Here is a 26,819-nt window from a genome sequence, read left to right as displayed (position 1 = left end):
AATTTGTGCCATTTGTTCTTGCATTGACGAGGAACGGTATTTTAACAAGTGCTTTTTTAAATACGATTTACCAAAACCCTAATTAAATGTAGCAACAGAGAAGAAAGTAAGTATCGCATTCGTACTAGTGGTGAAGTGTAATTATCTATGAAATATGAAAGTAGTCATTGTGAGGAATGATTCCTTTCAGATATGTTCAACTACTGATGTATCAACCTGTGAAAAGTATTTCAAAGTTGTAGCTCTCACTGCTCTATATAATGGTGGCTATCTTACACTCTAACAATGCATCAGATTTGATGCTTTGCATGGAAATGTTTCTTCCAAAAAGTAACTATTAACTACAGCCATCAGATATATGTAGTGCTATAAAAAAGTACAATATTTATCTCTGAAATATGGTGCAGTAAAACTCACAAAAAGAAAATACTAAAGTAAATAAAATTTATACTTAAGTACAGTACTTGAGCAAACAATTACATGTTTTTCCATTTGACTTATATAGCTAATCCTCTTATCTACAGTAACTTGATGAATGGAATAGCTGAATTCATCAAATTTCCTAGATTGTCAGTGGTACAAGCTGACAATGGCAAGGACTTGCAAGCATAAGAATAACAGAGTCTGTATTCTGACATTTCTGTCAAGTAAACAAGATGATGTTGTTTTCATAGTCCTGCTGCCTTTTCCATGCCTCTCCTCAGTCTTCAGTGTCCTCCTTTACCTCTGTGTTGTCTTTCCCTGCTGTCCCCTAATTTGCTGTGGTGAGGATACACGGATATAGACCGTGTCTAACCGCAGAACGTGTGGTCAAGATGATATTATGTAGTGTCTGCAAGTGGCTTCCGCTGAACATTTGTGAAAGGTTACTCACCTTACATCATGTACATGCAGTCCCTGTATCACCCAGGGGCCCCAAGAAGCTTTATACGCTTTACACATGTTTTGGCAAAGGATGTGTGACCTTGTGTGACTGTACAAAGTATATCTCCAGACTGCAGTAATTGCCCAACAAGCCTACACACCTATGTGCTTCAGTGCTAAATCACTGAAATCTGTCACTGCAGGGTTAATGTGTAATATCTATGTTCCTGCACAAATGGCAATGTCCACACGACAAATCCCTGTTTGTTTGTCTGTGCGGTGTTACAGTGTTTCTAATTCTGGTTGTGATACACAGTGCACATGTGCTCAGTGAATCCACACGGTTACCAAACCAGGATTGATGTGAAAGCCATTTCACCATTATCTCTGTCCTGCAATTTGTTCCATGGCTAAAACAATAATTACTATTCATTGGTGCTCTCCTTCTGTAGCTCAGAATAACATTCTCGGTCTGTGCAGAGCTCAAAGCAATATCAGGAGTTTTCTAGAATAATGTAGCCAGAGTTTCAACCAAACTTACACCTATGTTAAAGGAAATCACTGCCTGTGTGAAAGTAAGGACAGACAGTGAGGTACACTATCGCATCTGCTGTGCCAGTGGCGCCTTTGCAAAACTTTGCAGAAGAGTCTTTGAAAACTGACCTGCTTGCAAAGACCAAGATACTGGTCTACAAGGCATTTATCAAGCCCACACTGTTATGTGGTGTGGAGAGCTGGGCCATCTACAGTAGACATATGATAATCTTGGAGTCCTACCATCAGAGATGCCTGTGAAAAATCCTGTATATCAGCTGGAAAGAGAAGGGTACTACCAACAGTGTTCTTGAGGAAGCAAACATCAACAGCATTGCCACCACCATTATCACAGACCAGCTGAGATGGACATGCCATGTAATAGGTATGCCCAACACATGCCTCCCAAAGCAGGTCCTCTACTCACAACTTAACTCTGGCCAAGAAGAACCCAGAGGTCAGAAAAAGCGCTTCAAGGACAGCATCAAGATCAACCACAAAAAATTCCACATTGACTCTGACTGGGAAGACCTTGCTCAAAGCAGAACCCCATGGAGAAACTTTTTACTTGAAGGAGCTACATTCCATGAAGACGATCTCCGCCAGGCTGCCAGAGTCAAGCAGTGGAGTCCCCACCAAATAGGCTCTCCCACACTCCACTTCCAGCAGTTCACATCAGTGCCCACACTGCAAGAAAGTTTGTCGTCCCAGAGTTGGCGTCCTCAGCCATATGACGACCCACCGTAAGGAGGACCATCATTCTCGAATCGCAGTGATTGCTGATGATGATGATGACATTTGATTTAAGTTAGGAGCCATCATAAGACCTTTGCTTATATGTTTTAAGAACTGAGTCATCAGCACGATTTACAATATGGACAAAAGCACAGAAGTGGAATACATGTTGCATAAGTAAGTCATGTGAATACTGTAGAAGGTATTATGCTCTGGTGGATTTTCTACTGTCAAGTGACTTCACACTTCAGACAAGCACTGGAAAATGTAAGGTTTAGATGAGCAAATTATCAGTTATTTTTAAGTAATAACTGCAGGGAGCCACACTTTAACATAACAACAAATACAGGATTTTGGATTGAATTTAAACTATTAATATGAAGGGTTTCTCTCTTTCTATGGGCTGCCTTCCAATGTAGCCTCGCAGCTCCATTTGAAACGACTAGTAACTATTATATTTTAACAGCTTAGGGTGTTCAGCACTATAAACTGTTCAACACCATGTTCTTTGTCCCTTGTAAATAGGGACAAACACGATGTTCACATTACAAGTTTGGCTACAGGTGACACAGATCTGAGCAGCGTGAACATAAAAATTTGATTTTTTTTTTTTTTTCCAGAAAATGCCACTGCTGCAACAATGGTCAGGTTTATTCTTTGTTTGCATGTAGGGGGTCTACATGTCACTGTGTCAGTCAGTTGGTCCACACTGGCATATCTCAAAATCTATTTGATGGATATCCATGAAATTTGGTGGCAATATTCACGTTGCCAAGGGGATGAAACCTGGCAACTTTGATGACCCTATGGCCTTCCTTCTAGCGCTACCAGCAGGCCCAAAGGGACATCCACAACTGAATTAAAACACTTATTCTTTTCCCATCTAGATGTGTGGATGTACTGCTTATTATGTAGTGGCATAAGAAAAAAAATTCAAATGGAATGACGGCAGGATCTATGCTATGTGAATCCTGATGAGTTGAGCAAACACTATGAAGGTGCACCTCTAGAGCTATCATTAAGGCCAAATGCCAAATTCATTTTGAGAGCAATGACAAGTGGAGTAGGCCTACATCACGCTTTTTCAGTGCAAAAGATCCAAGCAATGAATTCTTGCACCGTTCTGTCATTCAATGTAATGATGGACTGCCATGAAAATGTTATTATTTGTTGTTTAGCACACATGCTTGTGAATGCACTTATGCAGACCCTTTCAGGACAGAAATCTGTTTGACTGAAGTCAGATTTGGATAGCATACAAACATGAATGCGAACAGACAAGGTAAATAGATTGAGTATGACAGAAATGGGAACTGAACATTAAGGCCAACTTAAAGGATAGAGGATGACAGGGATCAATTTGTTTGTTTATTTGTTGTTTTTTCTGAGCGTTTGTCCATTCTCTGCCATAGGGAGTAATTCAAGATACACATTTATTTGTTACATATATGGCCAATGTGCTGTAGCTATGACCCCTGCTATATTACCCTGCACTACTTACTGCTCATGGAACAACGGCAGATTTAGATTGAGATTTTTCTGCAGTTGTGCTTATTTCAAGTCTCTTTGCATACGAACACCAGCTAATGCCTGAAATATAAATGTAAATGTGATTGCAGAGTCCCGGTGATTGCCAGTACTCCACAAAATTATATCAATAACGCTGTGAAATCAAATCAAGCAGATAGTATTATTCTTGAAATTGATCGTAATTATAACTTCATAATCTTGGAGGGAGAAAGAGGGTGTTTAAGCAGAATCTACTTAACAGAGGTGCCAGGGCTGCAGAACAAAGAGGTAAAAAGAACTACATAAAACAACGTGCTGAGCTGTTAAAAGCTTGAATAAGGCAAAAAATCAATATAAATGTAATCATCGTGGGAGTATTCTTGAAGCATATTCTACTCTATTCAATTTGTGGTTAAAAAAAGAGAGGAATAGATTTAGACAGCCACAGAATAGAGCTGTGAGGAGCGGGGTGCCTGTCAGCGTTTATATGTTAAATAAGGAAAAAGACAACAAGGAGGGGAAAAACAATCAGGTGTTCTTAACAATGCAGAAGTTCAGTGAATGCAGGACCAGCACTGAAACCCGAGTTGTCTTTGCTGGAAGCAGCCAGACTGTTGTGATTCAGACATCAGAGCTGCTGAAAAGAAAGAAAGTGCCAAGCAGAGGAGAACCGCGTGAACTGAGCTAGGATTGTGGCATGCTGTTCCCAAATCAGCTCACCGAGTTGTTTATGTCCTCAAAACTAGGCGAAAGCTTGCATTTTCAAATTCTCATCTCAGGTCTGACTCCTCGCAGAGCCAGACGAGTCACTTGACAGAGGAATATCCATCAGAGCATAATACCTGCTACAGCATTCACATCGTTTAGCTCTATAATTTGAATTTTATTGCTATGCTTTTGCCCATATTGTAAATTTCCACTCTGCTAAACACACCTGTGATTCCTGGCTGCTCGGCTCCTCAGACCACTCACTGGGGAATGGGGAGGGCGCTGACTGCATCCCAGGAAAACACACACACACACACACACACACACACACACACACACATACACAAACACACACGCCTGGCACACATGTGCACAGACACTCACCCACAATTTCACACACACAGAGATGCATGCATGAACACTTGCACTTACACACACACAGACGCAAACACACGAACATCTCGACACCATCAACATTATCCACAACACCAGATGCGCCACTCAAAAATAACTACTCCCCCTTGGTGTCTTCTTCGCTGCATCCCAACAGTTAACCTTGAGCATCATCTGATCAATAGCTTGTTTTATTAGTCCCAGCCCACTCCTTCACCTGCTTGTCAAACATAAAACACCTTAACAAACCCTGCAGGCAGGCCTGTAGGTAGATAAATACCAACCATGTGATGCCTGTTCACAGCCCATCTGGAATGTGAAGGGAGTGCAGCTGAATAATAGCGGGGTCAGCTCCCACTATAACCAGTCATTAGGAAGCTAAATGACTGGGGAGGCTTAACAGACCTGCACAGACTGCAGGTAGGGACTACAAAATGGCCGTCTGCCACCACTAACTCCATGATTTATCAACTTTATTGGGTTGTATCACCAGTTTTGATATCAGATTAAGGTTATTTCATTGTACTTTGAATCTGTGGTGGAACAATGTGCGGAAAACGGAAATGTACATGGAAAATCAAAAGGATGAACTTACAAACACTCTAAAAACGCTTCATCTTAACGAGTTATTTCATGTCACACTCATGGTTAAAATATTTTTTTTTTTCCCTATAACAAGGTGAAAAAAATCTGCCAGTGGGACGAGATAATCCCACTTGCTTCCAATGCAGTTTCACTTGTTTCTGAAGGAAAGTATAAGTATAAGTATGCAGAATAAGCAGAATAAGGTAGCTCAACCCACTATTATCAAGAAAATGACACTTCAAGATTCAAGAAAATTCTGGAAATTAATTGATTAGCATTGGAAACAAGTGGGATCCCACTGGGAGATTTTTTTTTTTCACTTCTTTCAAGAAAAACAAGATTTTAAAACTGAATATGAGACTAAATGTCCTATTAAAATGGAGATTATTTGGTCACAGGTTGCTCTGCTGTCCAGTGATTTCGCTGCTGATTTTACTATCCCATCTCTGGCCGACTGGTGATTATTGGTCTTAATAAGGTGGAACCAGCCAATGCTCTCAGCTGCGGCTCAGTCTAAACCCCAAAGGCCATGATGGCAGCATCAGATGCTATGACAGCCAGCTTTCTACTGTCGCACCAAACATGGGCTCCTTGGTGGGGCTGTTGGGGCCAGTTTCCAGGTGCCAAATGCCCATGGGCCTGACAGGGCGAACCGAGGTCTGAGCAGGAGTTAAGGGTGATAAGTGGGGAGACGATGCAGCTGATAAGTACAGATGTCAGCGGAGCAGCTCGCTTTTGTAGCAGAAAAATAATCGAGAAAAGAAAAATGGAGAACAAGCGGCAGTACTGGTCAAATGAGGACATTAGGGCTCTGCTCACTATCTGGGCAAAGGATAACGTCCAACATCAAATGGACGGTGTTTGCCGAAATTAGGACGTTATGTGATATATTGTGAGAGAGAGAGAGTCCCATGGTATGTAGTTCTGCAGTAGTTAGTCGGTGCCAAGTGTGCAGACTTAAACCACTCGCTTCCTATTTCCCACTCACATGCATGGATGGAAGGAGACTGCGGGATTATCAGCACAAGAGCAGAAATGCGAATGTTTTTTGTTCTTGCGGCTGGAGGCCACCGTCTGGCTCGAAGACAGCTCTAGCTCGCAGTGGCACGACAGTGGAAAGACAGCTAATCACAGCTAGATCTGGGCAAGAAAGCTAGTGTGGAATTATCAGGTTATCTGTGGCTGAACTGGCTGATGACCTCTGAAGTGCCATGTTTCTGTTTGGATCGCAGGGAGAGAGGGGACAGCAGGTTTAAAAAAGTATGGGGGACTTAGTGGTGTATTTTATTTAAAGGCACGGTTCTCATATGCACTGTACTACAGCACATACTGGACATAGTTTTACAGAATAAGATACGGCTGCAGGGCCAAAAGGCTGCAGAGGGAAAGGGAAAAAAGAGAGGGAAGAGGAGGACGGAGAGGAAATTTGGGGGGAGATGAAAAGGGGGGAAAAATGAGAATGCCGAAAGAGCAACACAGGGATGCAAAACAGACTCACGGAAAGCCGTGTAGAACTCATGAAGGCTGAGGTGTCCATCGTTGTTGTAGTCATCGTAGCGCAGCAGGTCCTGCATGGTGCACTCCAGAAGACTGTCCTCCAGGTGCTCTTTCATAGAGATCTAACCAGCACATTGAATCATACAGTCAGCACGAAGAAAACAGTAATCTCGTGAAAAAATGGTGTGAGGAAAGTGTGCAGAAACTAGGTGATAAAGGCAAATTAACATTTTGAGCTACACAGGTCTCACATCTTATCATGGCCTTTATGTTATCATTTTAGTCCTCTCTTTATCTTTCTTTATTCTAGCTTATCTACTGTAAGATGGCACCAAATTATGCACCTTCAGTATAACTTTAAATTTGACCTTTACAAAGGAGAGATATGGCACCATTTAATGTTTTATAAATATTCTCCTATCAGCTAAGGGCAGCCCAATCCATATTTGTGAATATGAGAGAAGAAACAAAGAATCTCCCATTCATTAAAATGGGTTTGCAGGATTATTTAGGCTGATGAGTATCCAAAGTAATAATCGACTGTGTAATAATTTTGGCTGCTGTGCATGGGTGATGAATAAAACACAGCAGTGATTCAACCAACATCTATTTCATGAAAGCTTTTACATTTGCTGCATCTCCTGCCCTAAACACCTACTATAAGTTTGGCCTTTCCCCAGATAAAATCTTCAGTGCACAGTGATGTGTTTTAGGTATCCAGTTACAGTATAATTTGCCTCTAGAGTGCCACCTCCTGAGACCCAAACTTTAACAAACAGAAAATCCAAGGTTTGACTGAGGAGTGATATCTGATCTTTGGGAAACATGCAACAAAAACATCACCACACCAAAGACATCACCAGAATCAGAGCTTAATGAGCCCTGGAGCTTTTATAGACGCTGGTTTTCCTGCGCTTTATCAGCATCTCTAAGTGCTGCTTAGAGCTGCCCAGCGCTTAGCACTGAAGGAAGGATTTACACTCCGACTTCATTCTTCACTGTCACGACGATGCCCAGCCTGGAGCTACGCCACTGGCACTAGCTGAAAGATTGACTTTGTGGACTGATAAAATGTTTGTTTAAAGTCCAAACGCCACATAATTTAACCACAAAAAAATGTTATTTTTAAGGGAAAGGGGCAGCTTAATTAGTATTTGTGAATAAGAACGTGTCAGTCCTGAAGCTTGAAACCAGCACTGACATTCTGGATGAATGAAGATCATGTCATTTAATGATACAGAAATGCTAGTCACACACTGAAAGGCACTTTAACCTATGATCAACAAGCCAACAAACTCATGTGAATGTCATCAAATTTATTTATTTACTTATTTAAAAATTCATATAGGACAGACTAGTGTAATCATTTGTTTACATGTACAATGAAAGGATTTGATTACACAATGTATTTCCATTAAAAAAAAAAAAAACAATATATTACCTGAAATTCACTCACTATGCACCATAGCTGCATGCCTACATGACTTTGCAATATTCAGTCTGATTGTTTAACGCATTGAGTATGCGGCAACTAACTGGGAAATGCAGCTTATAAGCCCATAATGAAAGTCAGTTGCAAATAGGGAGATGCATTTTACTGGATGACATTTGGACTGAAACTACAAAATCGGCCTAAACGATGAAGGCCTGGATGTTCCTTTGGGATATGATTATTAGGAGTCTGTGTAGTTTGATATGGAGCATAAAGAATTGACGTTTTCTAAAAATAGACAGTGAACCATAGCGACACTTGGTTTTCTTTGGGTAAGATAGTTTAAGGCATGACAGTGTCCTTCCTATTACCGATCATATTAGCACAACTCACACAGGTTGTACTAATGCAGTGTGATTTAAGGCCAACTAAGGCTTCTGGCTCCAAGAAATCCGTGAATGAAACCTAAAACTACTAAGTAGGAGATACATGTTAATTTTAATTCCTTCAGCCATCACTTCCAAACCTGAAAATATAGCCCTGCCCTCTTTCATCTTTTCCAATTCATTCTCCACGGAGCTGCTCATGTGACATGGCAGATTAAGGAATGTGACAAACTCCTTTCTCTTGTTTCTGCCTACAGGAGACTGCAGCCAGCGTTCACTGATACAGGCTGATCTGTCCTTGGGCATATGAATAACATATTTCAAAGCTGAAGTACAGTGACTTTCCCCTTTAAGGCCATCTGTGAAAAAAGATAGACCCCGAACTGGAGACGGTCTTGATTGATGGCATTTAAGAATATTTTCGTCATGAAATTCATCTTTGAACCCCTTTGATCTTTAAAGCATTATTTCACTGAAACCGAATTTATGAATTCCTACAGGATAAGAGTGTCTTTTCTAAAGGTTTCCTGGCAACGTATCAACATTAATAATTGCCGGGTGTGATTGATCAAAATCTTCAATCAGAGCTCTTTTAGAAAGAGAATGGAGCCACCACGGAAGGAGTTTTATAATGTATTTCTCTTTCTTCTGCTCCGAGAACTAGGCCGAAAAGCTCTGAATCTTCTCAGTGTGCAGTGAGCAAAGCGTGTTGTCATTCGAAACCTCAGTGAGATGACAGAAGATTAAAGACTGTATCATTGTTCAATATTTGGCTTTTGATTGTTAACATTTGACGAGCTTGTTTGTGTGCTGTCAACCTACTGATTTTATTTTTAATGAAGTAAAGCTATAATACGCTCACTGATTTACTCCTCCTTTTGTACTCACTGGGGTGGGACTCTAACGCGGTTCATTGCATTTTGGCAGAAGGCGTTGCAATCATGGCATGGGTCAGGATGACTGTAATTAACACTCCATTGTGATGCCCATTTCCTGATACCAGATGATGCCCATAATAATCTATTTCCCTCATCCTGAAAATGTCCGTGCCAATCTCATCTACATTCCCTGCCTGTTTTCCCAAAAGCATAAGGTCAGCATAAGTTCCCAGAGCACTACAACTGTTATATGGTATTTTATTGCTTTTTTTTTTTTTTTTTTTACTTTACTGCTTATTTTTTTACTTGATACTGTTTTACTGTTTTTATTGCATATTTTATATTCGACATGGCTGCTAATATTGTAATACAGTGGTCCCTCGTTTATCGCGGGGGTTACGTTCTAAAAATAAACCGCAATAGGCGAAATCCGCGAAGTAGTCAGCTTTATTTTTTACAATTATTATAGATGTTTTAAGGCTGTAAAACCCCTCACTACACACTTTATACACTTTTCTCAGACAGGCATTATCATTTTCTCACTTTTCTCTCTTGTTTAAACTCTCAAAGTTCAAACCTTCATAGAAAAATAAGTCCAGTATTATAGAATGAATGCATTCTGTACTGTACAGGAGACTGATTGACAATGGTCTACAGTCCCTTAGCCAATCAGGACACAGAACACAATGCGCTGTTAAAAAAAAAAAAAAAAAAAAAAAAGCATGCGAAATTGCACTAAAAAAAATCTGTGAAACTGCGAGGCCGCAAAAGGTGAACCGCGTTAGAGCGAGGGACCACTGTACTCTATTTCCTTTCTTCCCACTGAATCCTATTACTTTTTCCATGGCAACAGCCTCATTTCAGTCACCTGGCTTTGGTTTACTTTATCTTTATAGGGCAAAACGGTCAGTGCCAAAGTTCTGACAAACTCAAAAAAGTAACTGATGGTCAATTTATTATACTTTTCAGCGATTAATGAATTACCTGACAATATCTGAAGACAGTATATTTAAGAATGATCAATAAATCAATCAATCCAACTTTTACTAATTGCTTACAAGCTTTGTATGGCCTTCCCCCTGCTTATGCTGCAGAGCTGTGGAGTCTTTACTCAAGCAGTCGGCAGCTTAGGTCATTCGATCGAGGCTTCTTATCAGTTCCTGGGTTGTACTTTAAATCCAAGTGCCTTTGCAGTGGTAGCACCGTCACTTCGGAGCTGTCCTCATGCTAACTCTATTGATTGTTTCAAGTGGCTCCTGAAAACTAACTTTTACAGATTAGCCTTATTCTTTGTTTCTTAAGCTCTTGTTAAAATCCAACGACCACATGGTTACCTTCTTTATAGATTTACACTACCTTCTTTGATGTGAAGCAGTTTGTAACTGTATGTGTTATATAAATAAAGGTTATTATTAGACAGTTTTTTTTTTGTTTGTTTTTGTTTTTTTTGGTGAGGAGATATGTGTGTGTGTGTGTACAGTCATGAACCTGTCCAACTTGATACCAACCTTCTCTAGCTCATCACTGACCAGCCGGCCGTCCTGGTCCACGTCCAGGTATTTGTACATGGTGTCCACCAGCGCTCTCTTCTCCTCCATGTCTCTCTGCTGGCTCTGCTCTCCACTGCTCAGCACCTTCGGCTGCATGTCCAACAGCATGCTCTTCAGCCTGTTGTACTCCGACATGGTGCATGCATCACCTGGGAAAGCGCGCACACACACACACACACACACACACACACACACACACAGGGAAAGAAAAGGCATTCAATTAACCTCAATTACACAAACTGAAGGCTTTGGATTGAAGCTGAAAATTGGCTTTAATGTGTTTGTGTTTTATACAGGACGAGAGAGAGAGAGAGAGAGAGAGAGAGAGAGAGAGAAAGAAACCAGGACAGACCAGGAACAATTTTATTTGTGTGTGTGTGTGTGTGTGTGTGTGTGTATGAGTCAGAGAGAGAGAGAGAGAGAGAGAGAGAGAAAGAAAGAGAGAATGTTTACTCATTCAAAAATATGATTTTTTTTTCATGTTTGCATAATTTGTCTGACAGCTTTTCGGTGCAGGGGGTCCAATTAATTACGAGTAATCCTTGAATCCACATGAAAACAAAAGGTAAACATCCTCATTTAGACCCTCTCAAGCTTCTCGTCCTCTTTTGCTATGGGATTAGAGCTCATGTATCAAACCAGGCTGGGCGTCAAGCTCCCGACTCTCTGCACGGCTCTGCCTGCGACGAGGATGTGCAGAGGAAATGAGAGGCCACAAATTAATCAAGGGCACCAATGAGTGTTTATTCTTTACACTTGAAATCAAAATTTATGCAAAACACGTCCGCCGCATGCTGTGAGGGACTTGATACGAACGGAGAGCACACGCACAAATGAGAGTGAAAGAGAGGGAGAAGATGAGAGGAGCCTCCCCTCTCTCCCTCTCTTCTTCCTTCCACCCCGTCGCCCCCCCCTCTCCTCAATCCCACCTGGGCCTGACGGCAGCCCCAGAGAGAGGGCTGACAGGAGGGCGGCAGGGAGCAAGTCCTATGTGCACATCTGAGGCAGGGTGATGAGAGAACAAAATATGAAAAGCTCTCCAGTATGAATAAGTCATTAGGCGACATCCCCCCGATCACTGCGGAGCGTGGGACCCCCCTCTGAGAGGAGCAGGGCGTGGATCTCATTGCCTAATCTCCTCTGACAACTCAACATGTATGAAAGCTAATGAACACAAAGTGAGAGGACACGATGAACCGAACTGAAAGAGCCGAAAAATTCATCCCCGACAAGCCAGTTCGGGGGCCCAGACTCAGCGGTACGAAGCTGTCCTCAGGCGCTTCAGGGTTGTTAGCAAAATTGTTACTGCAGGGGAGTCAACAAGGGTTCAGCTGGAGAAACGTCTCCTGCTGTGGTTCTGTATGTTACAGTTTGTGTTAAAGATGGTCATATTTTTATACTTATGCACACATGGGCTTTCTCGATGTTTTCCTGGCTTCATGGACCACCCTTGTGATTTTGCATGTTTAACATAACATCTACAAACATATATGCTCTTCACGTTTCTGCTAATCTTTTCCCAAAGCAAACAGACATATTTTAGAAATCCAGCATCATTTCCCTGCCTTTTTTTCCCCCAGCCATTGGTATACATTCATTCCACTACAATATGAAAATGAACTTTCAGAGACTTCAAACTTTCTTCATATCAGTATTTCATCGCTGTGACAAAGTCATCAGCGTTACTTTCTCTAAAAGCAGCAGCACTGTTGTGTGTTGATGAGTTGACATCGGGCAGAAGGAAAAGGGTCCCTCTGCAGGACATCGTCAAAGGGAAAACGAGAGCATCACCTAGCAAATTATTAGTTCTGTACTTTATGAATGTTGGCGACTTTATCAGCGACTTTGTCAGCTACAGTTAAGGTGGATTTTTCAACCAAAAATCCTAATTTAACCCATATTTTTGGTTATGGTGTGAAATCCTTTGTACCCTGGCATGGTTTGCAGTTGCAATGTAAAGTGTGAAGAAAAATGTAATAAATCACTGCTATGGTCCTTTAAAGTCACTTTTGCACCTGCAGTTCGTTTGGTCTGATCCAGGCTGCTAATTTGTTGCATTTTTCATCAGGTACAGTTGGTGTTCCCATGGCTCTATGTCAAGAGAACTAAATTTTATGAACGAATTACCTGTCGAACAGGTGATTCATCAACTGGACAGTAATTTCACAAGTGAAACCAGTTGTAGACAGCGGCTTATTACAACAAGAAGAGCAACACTGGTAGAATGGAGCGAAGACATAATAATGTAGAGCTTGGTATTTATAGGTTTCCACAAGCAATCATGAAATGTTGTTGTTGGCCCATAATTCCACAGCGACCCTCACCTCATCATTATTCCATGTTTGTCTCCCATCATCATTTTGGCAGCACTAGCAGCTCTGTCACTCTCGCAGCTTCAGGTGTCAACATCAGCTTTCAGCCCACAATGCACTGTGTTTTGGTTCGCCTCCTATAGTTAGGTTGGTCTACATTCACACTTGTAACAAACCATATTGTGGTAACATTGAACAGGACCGAAGCCCGAGTTTTCACGAGGACCGTGATCCTCTTGTTTGATCCGCATCGGAGTCCTGAATGCGTGTTCCCACCATTCCAAATGTACCAAACAAACACAACGAACGCTGGATGGTTTGATTAAAACAGATCAGATGGGATAGGTGTGAACCACCCAGCTCTCCACCAAGCTCGGACCTGGCTGCGGGTCACTGAACGGGACTGAAATGTAACAAAGAGTCACATTTTACTGAGAAAAACTGGAGCTGCATTACATTCTGGTTTATTGAGACGACTGTGGGTGGAGAAATCGGTTTCTCTGCTTCCTCCGCAATGGATTTCCCCCTGACTGTGGAACAATGCTGCAACATGATGAGTCGAGAAAGAAAGCTTTGCTCTTTGATTCCCCAAAACCTAATGCTCACTGCTCACTAAAGTGGCCCAATTAAAAAAAATCACAACCAATATGAGGGCTAAACAGGGCTTTTATTGACTGAAGGCTTTTGACCCAAAGTAGTTATTCTTTTGATCAAAATCTGCCCTGTGTAAGTACAAGTATAAACTTTATATGAAACATTCCTCTGCAACAATGCTTTTTTTTTCTGTATCTGCACTGCAAGCCCTGAATCCTTTCAAAAGAGAAATCAACAGTCATACATGTTTTTACCCATACATGCACATCACTGGCATGCAAATCCAACTAGAAATACAACTAATATTTTCAATATATGCCAAAGTATTTAAAAAGTCGCACATCAAAATATAGGCGGGTTGACTTGTGTTTACAAAAAAATCAACTTCCCACCTATCTTGAAAAAAAAAACCTGTCTTCCACTTTTCGTTTTGACATTGCTTGCAGCTGGCTCGCTAACAAACTATCTTGCTAATAACTGTCTTGACGGGAGCTGCTGATGGGCCGCTCATGAGCCTGTCAGGAGGAGGAGGGGTGGGGGGCGCAGGTGTTTTGTGGCGTTGCAATATGGAGCCGGGCCAGCATTGACAGAAAACCAAAAATCATCCCCGTGTTTGACATATATTGTGGTTTAGATAGTGAAAAAGAAACACTGTCCTATTAAAATCCAGTGTAGCTGCACTGGAAACATACCAGCATTGCCTCCACTTGGCGAGTTACACACAGGAATATGGAGTCTGCACACAAACATGAAACAGTGTGGTAGTATTGAGTTGAGCTGAGCTGAATTCAGTTTAGTTGTTGTTTATTTGTCTGGGACACAGTGGTGCCAGATTTAGCTAAAAAGCTCATTTATATCCATAGTCGGGACAGGAGGTACACAGCTCAACAACAATCAATGCCGAACACAGGAAATACAATTGGGGGCAGGGATTCCAACATGTATGTATGTATGAATGTATGCATGCATGTGTATGTCTATCCATTGCTTTCACGAAGGGTCAAAAGGCCAAGATTATTTTAATACTGCTGTAACAAAAATTTTAACGTTGCAGGGTATCTGTGCTTTATTGGATTACATACAGAGAGAGCGATGTGGGGCAAATTTGTGAGAGAGACAGGTGCTCCTTGGGCTTATACAGAACAAAGGAGAAAGAGGGGATAACATGCAGCAAAGCTGGATTCAAACACACCATGATGCAGGCACCTGGCACGCACTTCAGCCCGCTGAGCAGCCAGGACGCTGCACAGAGGGGAATTTTACAGCTTCAGCCCCTTCACTAAATTCTTCCTGCACACATTCAGCGGTGGATCAATCACTGGCGATCTTGTAAGGGAGATTGGAAGAGCCTCTAATTTGTAGTTTTCAGATTGGGTAATGAGAACATCCATCATGGGAGCGTTGACATGTTTTGTTCGGTGGGAGAGGTCAACGATGATAACGTTATAAGTTATTATAACAAGCCATTAATCCAAAAATCCTGAATTATCTCCTCTTTTATTCCCCCTGCCTGGAAGGATCGCATGACCTTTAACACACTCAAATATACTTGTGACGCACAACACACGTGCGCACGCAGACACAGATACAATGAACACACGCATACGCAGACAATCCCAAAGAAACACACACACACAGAAACATGCTCTTGTACCCACTCACAACCTTATATCTATTACACATGAACACACACACACACACGCACATAACACACAATGTGCACACTTTTCTGCTAGCTGGCAGTCAAGTCAAGGTCTCGGCTAAATCCCTGCTCAATGTTATTCCTGCGAGGGGAATGGGGCGTGAGATGGATCAGACATGAGGGATCATCACCTAGCTGTCTTCTCTGTCCCTGTTCTGGAAGGACAGAAATAAATTAACACCCCCACATTGATTTACATCTTGTCATATATGGAAAGAACAATCCCATCTTTTCCTCACATTCACTCTGCCCCCACAAATGTCTGCACAGAGCAAAAGGACAGCACTATAAGAAAAGACAAAAAAAAAAAAAAAAAAAAAAAATCTACATGGAAAACTGCATTTCCTTCAATGCATGGCGTGTCATTTCATTCTAAAATGCCACCAGCACTACAACAAAATTTTTGACTCATAAAAACTCCAACTGCAAATTCAATGACATTTTTACTAGTTGAAATTCTATTTCCGTATACCTACAATTATTATTATTTTTTTTTTATTAGCTCCACGTATCTATACAAAGATTCTGACTAGTCATAAAGTCAGGGAGACATATCCATAAAGAAACTTGGATTAGTCATATGTTAACCACTGGTTTACATGCAATCTCATTTTATTGTCTACAGATCAGTTTTCACTTGTAAAAAGTGAAATGAAGTTATCTTTAATCATTTTACTTGCAGAGATTGTAAATCCATTCATCAATACTATTATTTTGATAAGTAAAAAATTCCAGGTGCACATATTCATAATTGAATTTTGACTAGTAAAAATACTAATTTACAGTTACATCTAGCTGTAAAAAAAGATATGTGTAATTTCAGAGCCCTAAATGTAGCTATAGATATCTAAAATTCAGTTTTGACAAGCTAGAATAAATATTATTGATATCTAGAGGCAGAATATAGCACAACTGATATATTGCCAAATATAGCAATTGATACCTGGAATTCTGCTAGTAAAACTGTAATTGCAATTGTCTTTAGCTGGGATTTTTACTTGTAAAAATTGAGTTCGAACTTGTAAAGTTGGTGGCATTTTAGACTAAAACAGCTTGTCATACCAATGATATTTTGTGACACCGTGGTAGAAGATTAACCTACTGCAGGGACTGACCTTCCAGTAACAAGACAGTCTCTTTAAAGGTGCAATAAGTGAGAGTTTTATTGCCCCATGGCACAAAATGATCATAATATATCTGCAGGGAGTTGATAGTGCTGTTCATCAGTATCAATGACTCAATAATCACGATGACAGGTGCTGAGATTTCTGGCTTTCAATACTGGTTTTTAGAGCCCTCACTTACTAACCTGCACACACACACACACACACACACACACAGTAAGCCACATACTTCCTCTACAAAGGCTAAAATGCTCGTTCTGAAGCCACAACAGCAGTCGTCAAAGCAGTGTTATGATGTAAGGTGTTCCTTACTGTCATATTATACCTCTGCAAAATGACTTTACTGTTGAATCACAACTCTATAATTAGTTAGCTCACTCATCCCTATAGTGGAAATGTGACTTTATTGTTTTTGTCAATTACAGCCCTCCATAAATCAAGGGGACAGGTGAGGTAGGTGGTGGATGCTGCACCGGAGGCTTTTTTGGAAAAGACCCAGACACAGGTGCACTCGATCTGCTTAATGTATCCCACAATTCATCAGGAGTTTGTGGACCAAGAGCAAGAAACGACAATTAAGATGACAACTTGCCTATGTAAGTGAAAGTTATATTAGGTTGTTATAGCCTCTATTAATGGGCAATATGCCCAGTATAAATTAGGCAAATGTGATTTCATCATTTGCTTACTCATTTATGTCTTTATTTGCTTATCCACTAATGTACTTATCTATGATTTTGGCCAGTCTGTTGTTTTAAAAGTTTAAATTGCTACTTGGGCCTTTAATTCACACATTTACTTACAAAACACATCTTCCTTATGTCATTCAAGGGTCGTAAACACTAGAGCAGACTCGCTTTCCTTCGTGTCACAATGTGCACTGAAAAACCCTCTGAAAACTTGCAGTCTCCATGCCCACTCACACACTTTGGCCAGTTTCCGGTTTGAAGTGGCTAACTGGCTAAGAAAAAAGCGTGGGTGTTGGGACCCAAAGCCAGAAACTTGTGTATGAGAAGATGAGTCCTACTGGTGTTGTCGCAATTCTGCTGTTCACCGATAGAGGTCAGTAAAGGTCACAGATCACTGAACGCCGCTTTAAATCCGGGTATGTGTTCTCGCCTCTCTGCCGAGTCCACACAGTGATTGTTATAGCTGGAAACAGTGAGTCAGTCTCTCTCTCCTGGTTGGTATGGATGTCCTTTGATTCTGTCTGTGTCGTTTTGCTGAGCGCAGCAGCTGCAGAGAAATATCTGTCTGTATTGCAGCGCATCCACCCCTGACTCTAACGCTGTTTTATTGTTCTAGAGGGACTAGGACTCTCTTTATTGCCCGTTTGAAATGGTAGCTGCTTAAGTGAGTGATCCGAATCTGCTTGCACAATGGATGCCCAATGTCCCAGAGACAGAGCTCATCTGTGCCGCTGAAAACACCCTCCGAGCTCACTCTTTATAAATGTCAGGGAGGGGAAAATAAACTGAAAGAAGAGAAATGCGAGAAGAAAGTTCCCTTCGTACTGCGGGGGATGTTGTAGATGAGAGCGCAGGAAGTCTGAGGCATTTAAAGCAGCTATATCTCAGAGTGGTATATAAAAGGTCAAAAAACAAAACACAAAATGTGGCGTGGACCCATGTGAGTATATATCTGAGTATTTGTTCATGGCAAAGGCATAGCGCGCTACTCCTTTCCTAGCACACTGAAGTTCACCTTTGTGCAGTTACTTTGTTACAGGTAAACTTATTTGGTACTGATCCACTTCAGTTCCAGTGCAATGCAACTGAAAAATAGTCTTACATTTAATTGAGATGTGCATGAAATCAAAAAGAGTACTTTTTACTCAACGGAGTCTTTGGCTCTAGTTAAAAGAAGGAGGGAGTGGAAATCCAAAGCATCAATCCTTCAGATGATGAAACCTCCCTACAATGCCCTCAAGGACGTAAAAGCACTCTGTGTTAAATTTATGTCTGCATGACCTCCTATGAGTGAAATGATGGGATTATTTACTGCCATGCCGTCTTTGTGCTGCTAATATTCGATGGTGATGGACCTCCCTCACAGATAATTATGAATATGATGGACACTCTTCGCTCCTGAAGGCAACAAGGTCTGCAAGAGCCAAGCCAATCTTGGAGGGGTGACACAAGTCACGGGAGAGTTTCATGTTGCATAATATCTGCAGGCGGCGGTTTGAGCAGGTATAATGAACAGGAAAACCTCTTTGATCATTATGATTGGAATCACTTGAACTTGTGGCTTGTTCATTTGAAATGTTTATGAAATGTTTTGAAATATTTAAATTGTAAGGACACAGTCTCGGTTATTTGGATGATAAGTGTGAGGACTAATGGAAACTGAAAGTCTCTGGATAACGATGCAAGGATCTGCGTATTAAACTGTGCCGCAATTAGTCCACTGTAGAATGATACTCTTGTACACATATAATTACGTGTAATATCAAGTGTTTAGAGCCAAAGGGGCGTAAGTGGCATTTTGGGCAAAAATGATTATTATTATGTGCTGTGTTTTATGTGGATAAAAGATGATTCAAATAAAAAAAAAAAAAAAAAAAAAAGCACTTGTCCTCGTAATATTTGCAGAAAATTGCTGGTTCGAAAAAATTACAACAAAATACTGCAGCTAAAAAAACTCTCCAAAACCCTCTCCAAAATGTGGAGAGGGTTCAGTTAAAGTTAAAGGCATGAAATAACTAGGACATCAGCAAGTGAGAGAAATGTGATCTCAATGTGACATTTAATTTTCATAACCTTTTATATATCCTATTATTATGTTTTTTAAAGTCCCTTCTTGGTGGACAGAAACTTGGAGCGCTAAATAAACACAACCGTCATTAACACAATGCTCGCCATAGTAACAAATCAACTCTATCTGTCTGCGCGCTCAAAATAACTTCTTGGAACCACCTTTCATGTGCCTCTAAATGCATGTTTGGCACAGGGCTCTTTGAAAGAGGTTTTACATGCAGCAATAACACCCAGGAGGGCATTCTTTACTGTGATGATGGGTGTAAAAAGAGAACGTGGTGGAGTGTGAGGCACAGCTGAGTTTTGATCACTGGCAGCCGATGCATTTGTAATGTGTAGTGCGGTGTGTCTACATAAAAATAAAAGCATGTAAAAGGAGGCAAGCTTGTTAATTAACTCCCTAGAGCCACAGGATTTAGCATAGTGATGGGAATTAGTAGCAAAGCTCGCTCATGTCTTGGCCCAGTCATTTTACTAGACTGAAATTACCCATTGTATAATACAAAGCAATAAGCCACATAATGGTGAGGGCAGGTTTAAGGAAAGTAGAGATATGAACATGATAGCAGTTGTGCAAAAGTACCCATAGATTGATGGATTGACTAAGGCTGAATTTCTCTTTTTTTGACATGTACTACCTGTTCATCTAAATCCAAGATGTCAGCAATATGGCCTGTGGGCCAAATCTGGCCCATTGAACCGGATCGGATGATTCAGTGAAGGAGGCTGATTCAAAACAGCGTGACTCAGCCAGCGTGGCTGCCACTAAAATAAAGAACTCATTATCCCCACAGGGCACCGGGGCATCCTGGAGTCGACAACAAGTACACCCAAACATCCAGTTAAGTTACCTATTCAACCCAGTTAAGCCTGTAAGTAAAGTGTGTTAGTGTTTTTTTTTAATTAATGCAAAGAAATGTGGACAAGAAGTCACATGTTTCACAAAATGGATTTTCTCTGCATGACTTCCAAGTGTGTGAGAGTGGCAGGCAGCAGCTTTTCACGTCTTTTCAACGCAACTGGGACTGAACTGACAGGTAACCTCGCTGAGTCGCTCTGTTTTCAGTCAGCCTCCTTCACTGAGTCGATCCCGTTCAATAAATGAGAGAGCGAGATCATGTAGGACCACTGAACAAACGAGTGACCGGATCAGTGAACGAATCATTTTGGTGAACGGATCAAAATGAACAGATTTTTCCAAATGAAAAATAATTCCCATTCTGGTGAAAGCAGCAAAACAGATATTGTGTCAGAGCAGGGGAGCAGAGCCACATGTGCGTGTGTGTGTGTGTGTGTGTGTGTGTGTGTGTGTGTGTTGTGTGTTGCTATCAAGTCCACATTTCATTTGTTATCAAAAAACAAAAGGTTGACATGGTATAGCCTATAGAATTTTTCAAGACAGAAGGAAAGAAGGGTTATTTACTTCTGTGAGCAAAATGCACTCTCTTCTGTTTTATGTAATTCTGCATTATGTTTTATGCATTCTACATTTTTATGTGCAAGCAAATATTTTCTCATTAATTGGTTGGCTACAACTTGATTAATTTAAAATAATAAATCAGAAAGTAGCCTAGAATATCCATGTGTCAACTTGAGCCATCCTGATGTTAGTAAAAACATAATCTGGGCCCCGTGAGGTCTCATTAGAATGAATATGGCCCACTACCTACTATGAGTCTGACACCCCTGATCTAAATAGAGATCACTGCAAACAAAGAGGAGCAACAACACAGAATTCAAACGTGCTTATAGTGATCATTTCCTCATCTCTATCCACCTCCAAAAAAAAAAACAAAAAAAACATGTCAAACAAACTCTAATGACTTCTCAGTTTCACAACAGATGTACTTTTTAAATTTGTTTTTACTTTCCCATTGGCTTTCCTTATCTTTTGCTGTCAAACTATTAATAAATGCAGATTTTTTTTTTTTGTTTTCACTTTTCCACCCTAACACACACCACATAAAGTGATAGTGTGTGTTTTCATCCATACAGGGGTATTAGTTAGTCTATGGGAGTGTAATGCATTCACAAAGTTTGGTTTCCAAAATAGCGTAACTATTCTACGGTAGAAAATAGTTCCACCAGTTTGGAAACCAAGGGACCGAAAAGAGCAGTGAAAGTGAAACTATAGCAAATGTGGGCTCTTATGCATCCTTCAAAACAATTGTTCAACTCAAAATTGTGTTGTTTTCTGGTCTGTATCTATTTCATTCTTTCTGAAGCACTACACCGCCCATTTGTTCTCATGACAGGGACAGAGTTCATGGACCAAAACTTGGATGTGGATATATTTCACTTGCATGAACCAGTGATTTTCAAACTATGGGCCATGACTCTTAAATGTAAGACAATACTGTACAGCTAAATATCAGACAAATGTAGAATTCACCCAAATGATTGATACAGGTGCTTTTTCTTGACAGCTTTATTTGACTTCCCAAAACAATACCTCTACACATGGATCCGGGCATGAAAATGTTTGGGAAACTCTGGCATAAACCAAGAAATATGGGCAAAAATCTGAAATAGCACTTAAAGTAGTCTTGCAGTCTGTTGTTATACATTAGCAGAGAGGAGGAGAACAGTGCACACCATGTGTTGATGAGGTGCCAGCCGACCAGTGTGATCACAATGGGAAAAGAAAAAGAAGGCAGAAGAAGAACAAGTTTTTTTTTTGTTTTTTTTTTAATAAACTTGTTCAGAGCCAGAGTATGTGTCGACTCCCTCCTTTTCTATTGTTGTGCATTACCAAGCATGTTTCATCTGTTGGCCTTTGGTTTTTTATTTCTGGGTGGCTCCCTGGACACATTCACTGATGTCAGCGCCTTGGCAGGAGAGTTTGTTCATGCTATATGTTTATGCTGAGTCATAAACATATAGCATGTTCTGTGCAGGCCGTTAAACATGATCTGTTGTCACAGGACTCTTTGAAAGTGAGTAAAAGATTAGAAAAAAATAAAATAAATTTGAGATGATGAATGGCATGCCTCCCGTTTAGATGGTGAAACAGTAAGGGCCCTATCTTGCGTCAGACTCCCTAAACCCGCTATTTGCGGATTTAGGATTTAGGAAGAGGCATTCCCCCGTAAAAGTTGCTATCTTGTGCACCTCCCGCTATCCGCAAAACACCTCCGCTACCCGCTATATTATGCATAGGCGTGTTTTGGGCGTTACGCCAGTTAAACCAATCAGTGTGCCAGGTGCCATTGCCTTTAAGGGCAGGATGCGCTATCCTAAATCCTAAATCCTAAACCTGCGATGGAGAGAGGGAGGTAGATTTTCTCAGGGCTTCTACTGAGGCTAAAGCAAGGTGGCTTTATATACATATTATATATTTTATTATAGGCGAGTTAATTCGGGAGGTGGAGCCACATGTGTCCAAGTGGACGTGTCACAAGGTTGTACTGATTGAGTAAAATCCCCGGGTCACACCACACACACACAAGAGGCAGAGGTGGAACTATGTGTAAACTAATTTATTGACAAGGTAGATTGGGCAAATAAAATATTAAAAATAAAAATATAGCACAGCTGCTGGCTTATGATAAAACAATAAAACGTGCTGGCGTAAGTGTCCAATTAAAACAGTCTTTCCTCTAAACAGTCTATATGAGTAATATACTCAGTCCATTCCGGCGGCGTCCCGGTATCAGTCCGACCGTGTGCGTGGCGAGGCTCCGTCGGGGCGTGCATTGAAGCCGCCTGGGCGCGCTCTCGTAACAGCCCAAACTTTAGGGATAGCAGATAGCGGGTGGTCAGGTGTGTGTGCGCAAGATAGCAACTTTAGGGATAGCGCATGAAACACGCCCACGGACACACCTCCAGGCGCAAATGACGGAGTCGGCATAACGGATAGCGGGTAGCGGGTGGCGCAAGATACCGTTTAGGGATAGCGGAAGCTCCTAAATCCGCAATTTGCGGGTAGCGGGTAGTGGCAGCGGATAGCGGGTGGCACAAGATAGGGCCCTAAGTATCAGCCCAAAAGCTCACTTTCTAGATACACATACCATATGGGACTGTTCTTGGGAACTGTAGTACTGATAGTGTGGACAGTAATCCCATATTACAAGAGCTAAAACGTGATGATTCACAGTTTAAAGTGAAATCCCCCGTTCCTCGCCCCATACACTCTCACAGGTTTAAAACGCTGCCACGAGACTTCTGAGTGCAGGCCTGCTGTCGCCCAGTTTGCCTCGTCATACATTCAGCAGAGTGGATCAGTGTGTGCTCGGAAAGTCTTATCAGAGTCTGTGCAGCTTGGCACTCACTAAATGAGAAACCCTTTGCAACACCAAAGTTATTGGCAAAGCAGTGAAGGAAAAATAGTACAGTAGCATTCAGTGGCTGCCTGTCTGTCTACATGCCTATCATCAAGACCTGGCTTCTCAAACTGCACATCAGCACTATACACATCAGCTCTGTATCTCCTCCTCTCTTTCCCTCTGTGTCTGGCTCTCTTTCGCTCTCACTTACTCGCTCTCACTGAGAATCTCTCCAGTCAGAAGAGGAGTTTACTGACAGAGTGCTCCTGGATCGATGGCTTAAAAGCCAGGTACTGGAAAACAACTGGGTGAGGTATCTGAAGTCAAAGGGTACGATCAAATCTGCAGTATGTTTTCTCCAGTCCAAACCACACTGAAAAAACTTACTTTGTTGCATTTTTTTTAGTTTACGCTGTTCGATTATGAACAAAAAAAGAGTGTCATCAACAGCGTCCTCCTGCCAGGTTGGAGAATTTGGCATTGGTGGGTCAAAATAAAGCAACGAAACAAATGAACTTTCCTGTGCTCTTTGTTTACTTTCACTGGTGCTATGCTATTTCAGTTCAGTTCAGTACAATTCAATTTTATTTGGATAGCGTCAAATCATAACAGAAGTTATGATTATGTGTACTTATACCAGTTTGTAGTTGTTTCCTGTATTTGGCTTTGATTACATTCTCACTTCAAACTTAGTGCACCACAGATTGCTGGAAGATGGCTGACATTCTTCTTGGAGCTCTTGGTTGTTTAGTGTCCATCTGAGTTTGAATGGCACTGAATGGCACCCTCACAAAGGTTATCAAAGTTTAACTATTTTTCCTTAATTTTTCCTTTTATTTATTTATTTATTTTTTCAATTTCAGTTGTTTTAGTTATTTTTTGGAATGAGCTTGATAGCTTTAACTGTAGTTTTAGTGTAGTTTTAGATTTAATAGTTTTGTGATATTTGCTTTACCAACATGAGTGAGCAACGGGCCCCGGCTGAATGAGACCTAGCACAATTACATGGGGCGGTAATGGCAAAGTTAAAAAAAATAACAAAATAAAAGAGAGAGAGAGAGAAAAAAATGCTCAGTACAGTTTTCAGTTTAGGCTACTTGGCAAATAAATAATCATTTAGAGCAGTCTTTTTTCAAACCTTAAAACTTAGGTTTTCATTTTGATTTATGATAATAACCTTGTCCAAACAAACCAGTGTAAAGAAATATTTGAATAAACTACGTCAAACACACTAAAACTTCTGAAGTTTCCTTTGGGCTTTCTGGCAGTAATAAAGGCTAATAAAGACTCCAGAACAAAAAGCCTGTTTGGTACTGACCAAAAGCCTCCACAAATAAAGGTGCTAGCTTGATTACAAGCAACACATTTTGCAGCTGTATTTCCACAGAAACAACAAAACCACAACTTATGCAATTTCTTGTTTGTCATTTTTCACACTCTATAACATGTGAATGCGGTCTCTTGCAAAATGTGGTTTTGGACATAAAATAGCGTGAGAGTGTTGCCTAATGGAGTCCAGCAGTTTTCCGAGTCACGAACTGTATGGTGACCTCAGTGACCCCTAAAGCAAGTAAAAAGAAATCATTCTGTTCAGTAAAGTGTGAGCAACAACAGAAAAAAAAAAAAAAAAACAAAAACAATTGTACTCTCTGTGGTATCTGGCACAGACTGAATATAAATACAGTTGCACTTGCACCCTCTGCCCTGGTGAAGCGGATTTAGTGAAAGAAAATAATTACCAAGCCCCCGCTCCTGCTAATAGATTGAGACTGGGAACAAGCTCAGGCGTTGATTACATTTTTAGCATCCATCTTCCTCTTTCCCCTACACCTGCAGTGTAAGCTACAGTAATCTCAAGGCCTTTCACAGCCCTTGCTGGGGCCTGCAAGCTGCTGCCTGATGATCCCAGGGGTATACAGGTTTTAAATTGCCTGGATGTGGCAACTGGAGGAGATGGCTGCCTTTGGCTGTATGTGGCCTAACTGAACCCCATTGACGACAGAGGACCCCGCACCAACATCCAACATCAGCCTGCCCGAATACCGCAGTGACCTTGTGGGGAAAGTTTCAGAGGCATTGAAAGAAAGGACGATTTTTAGCCAATTCAAAGAGGGAGGTAGCCTCAAAGTTATTAAACAAGTTTCTCAGGGTAGTACCCTCCAGTGAATACTCTTTCATTGGCCTGCTGTCATTTTCAACAAAGACATATATCTAGTTTTGAAACACACTTTTGTATTACTTTTCACCGAGAAAAGCACTAAAAGCCACACTGTGTTGGTATTATCATCCGAAAAGTAAGATAAATGGGTTGTCCTAAAACAAGACAGCTTTGTCCAGCGCCATATAATGTGCAGTTAAATGCAATTACAATTAAAAAAAAAAAAAAAAAAAAAAAAAAAAAAAACTGATTATGCAGTGAATTAAAAATTGCTCTTAAAGTTTAATGTCAAATCAGATGAAAGTTTTTAACTGTAAGGATCCTCATCAGGAACTCATAACTCAAATAATAATTCATGAGGGAGCGCTGTAAAAATGTGATATTAGCAGATCAAATGAATTTTAAGGCACATCTCGCTGAAAACTAATACCAAAAAATCATACAGTAGAGCGCATTGCGATTATACTGCACTTTCAACCACAAAGAAAAATAGTTCCATCTACATGACTGTGACTGTGTATCAACTTAGTGAAAGGTATCAATGATAAACAAGGCAGAGAGATACATATACAAAAATGGAGTTAGAGCGCCATAACTGGGATATACTGGTGCCTCTCAGCCAATCAAAAGCGAGAGTGGAACTAGCTGGTATAGTAATCAACAGGCATGGAAGGACTCTGGCCACTAGTGTGTTCTTTGTGGCCGACTGCCATCTTCATACCATCTTCACGACTGAATGCAAATTCAAGCTCATGCAAATGAGAGCAATTTGACACTAGTCAACATTAACAAATTCCTGCCACAAGATATCGGGGCGGTAAAAATGTCGAAACC

The 26,819-nt window shown here is 40.9% G+C and overlaps 1 protein-coding gene across 1 annotated transcript in view; it reads right to left on the bottom strand.

Annotated features, from left to right (window-relative positions):
* The window catches only part of fstl4 (follistatin-like 4), a 274,660-nt gene that overhangs the window by 81,127 nt on the left and 166,714 nt on the right, over window positions 1–26,819 (bottom strand). The window contains exons 5-6 of the mRNA XM_030069530.1: window positions 11,030–11,220; window positions 6,827–6,947 (exon numbers count right to left, since the gene is read on the bottom strand). Coding sequence (XP_029925390.1) covers window positions 6,827–6,947; window positions 11,030–11,220 — 312 coding nt within the window. The remainder of the gene's footprint in view (window positions 1–6,826; window positions 6,948–11,029; window positions 11,221–26,819) is intronic.

Source organism: Myripristis murdjan, chromosome 14, assembly GCF_902150065.1.
Source record: "Myripristis murdjan chromosome 14, fMyrMur1.1, whole genome shotgun sequence".
NCBI classification, from domain to species: domain Eukaryota; kingdom Metazoa; phylum Chordata; class Actinopteri; order Holocentriformes; family Holocentridae; genus Myripristis; species Myripristis murdjan.
Note: the sequence above shows the minus strand (reverse complement) of the source record. Positions and strands in the feature narration are given on the sequence as shown.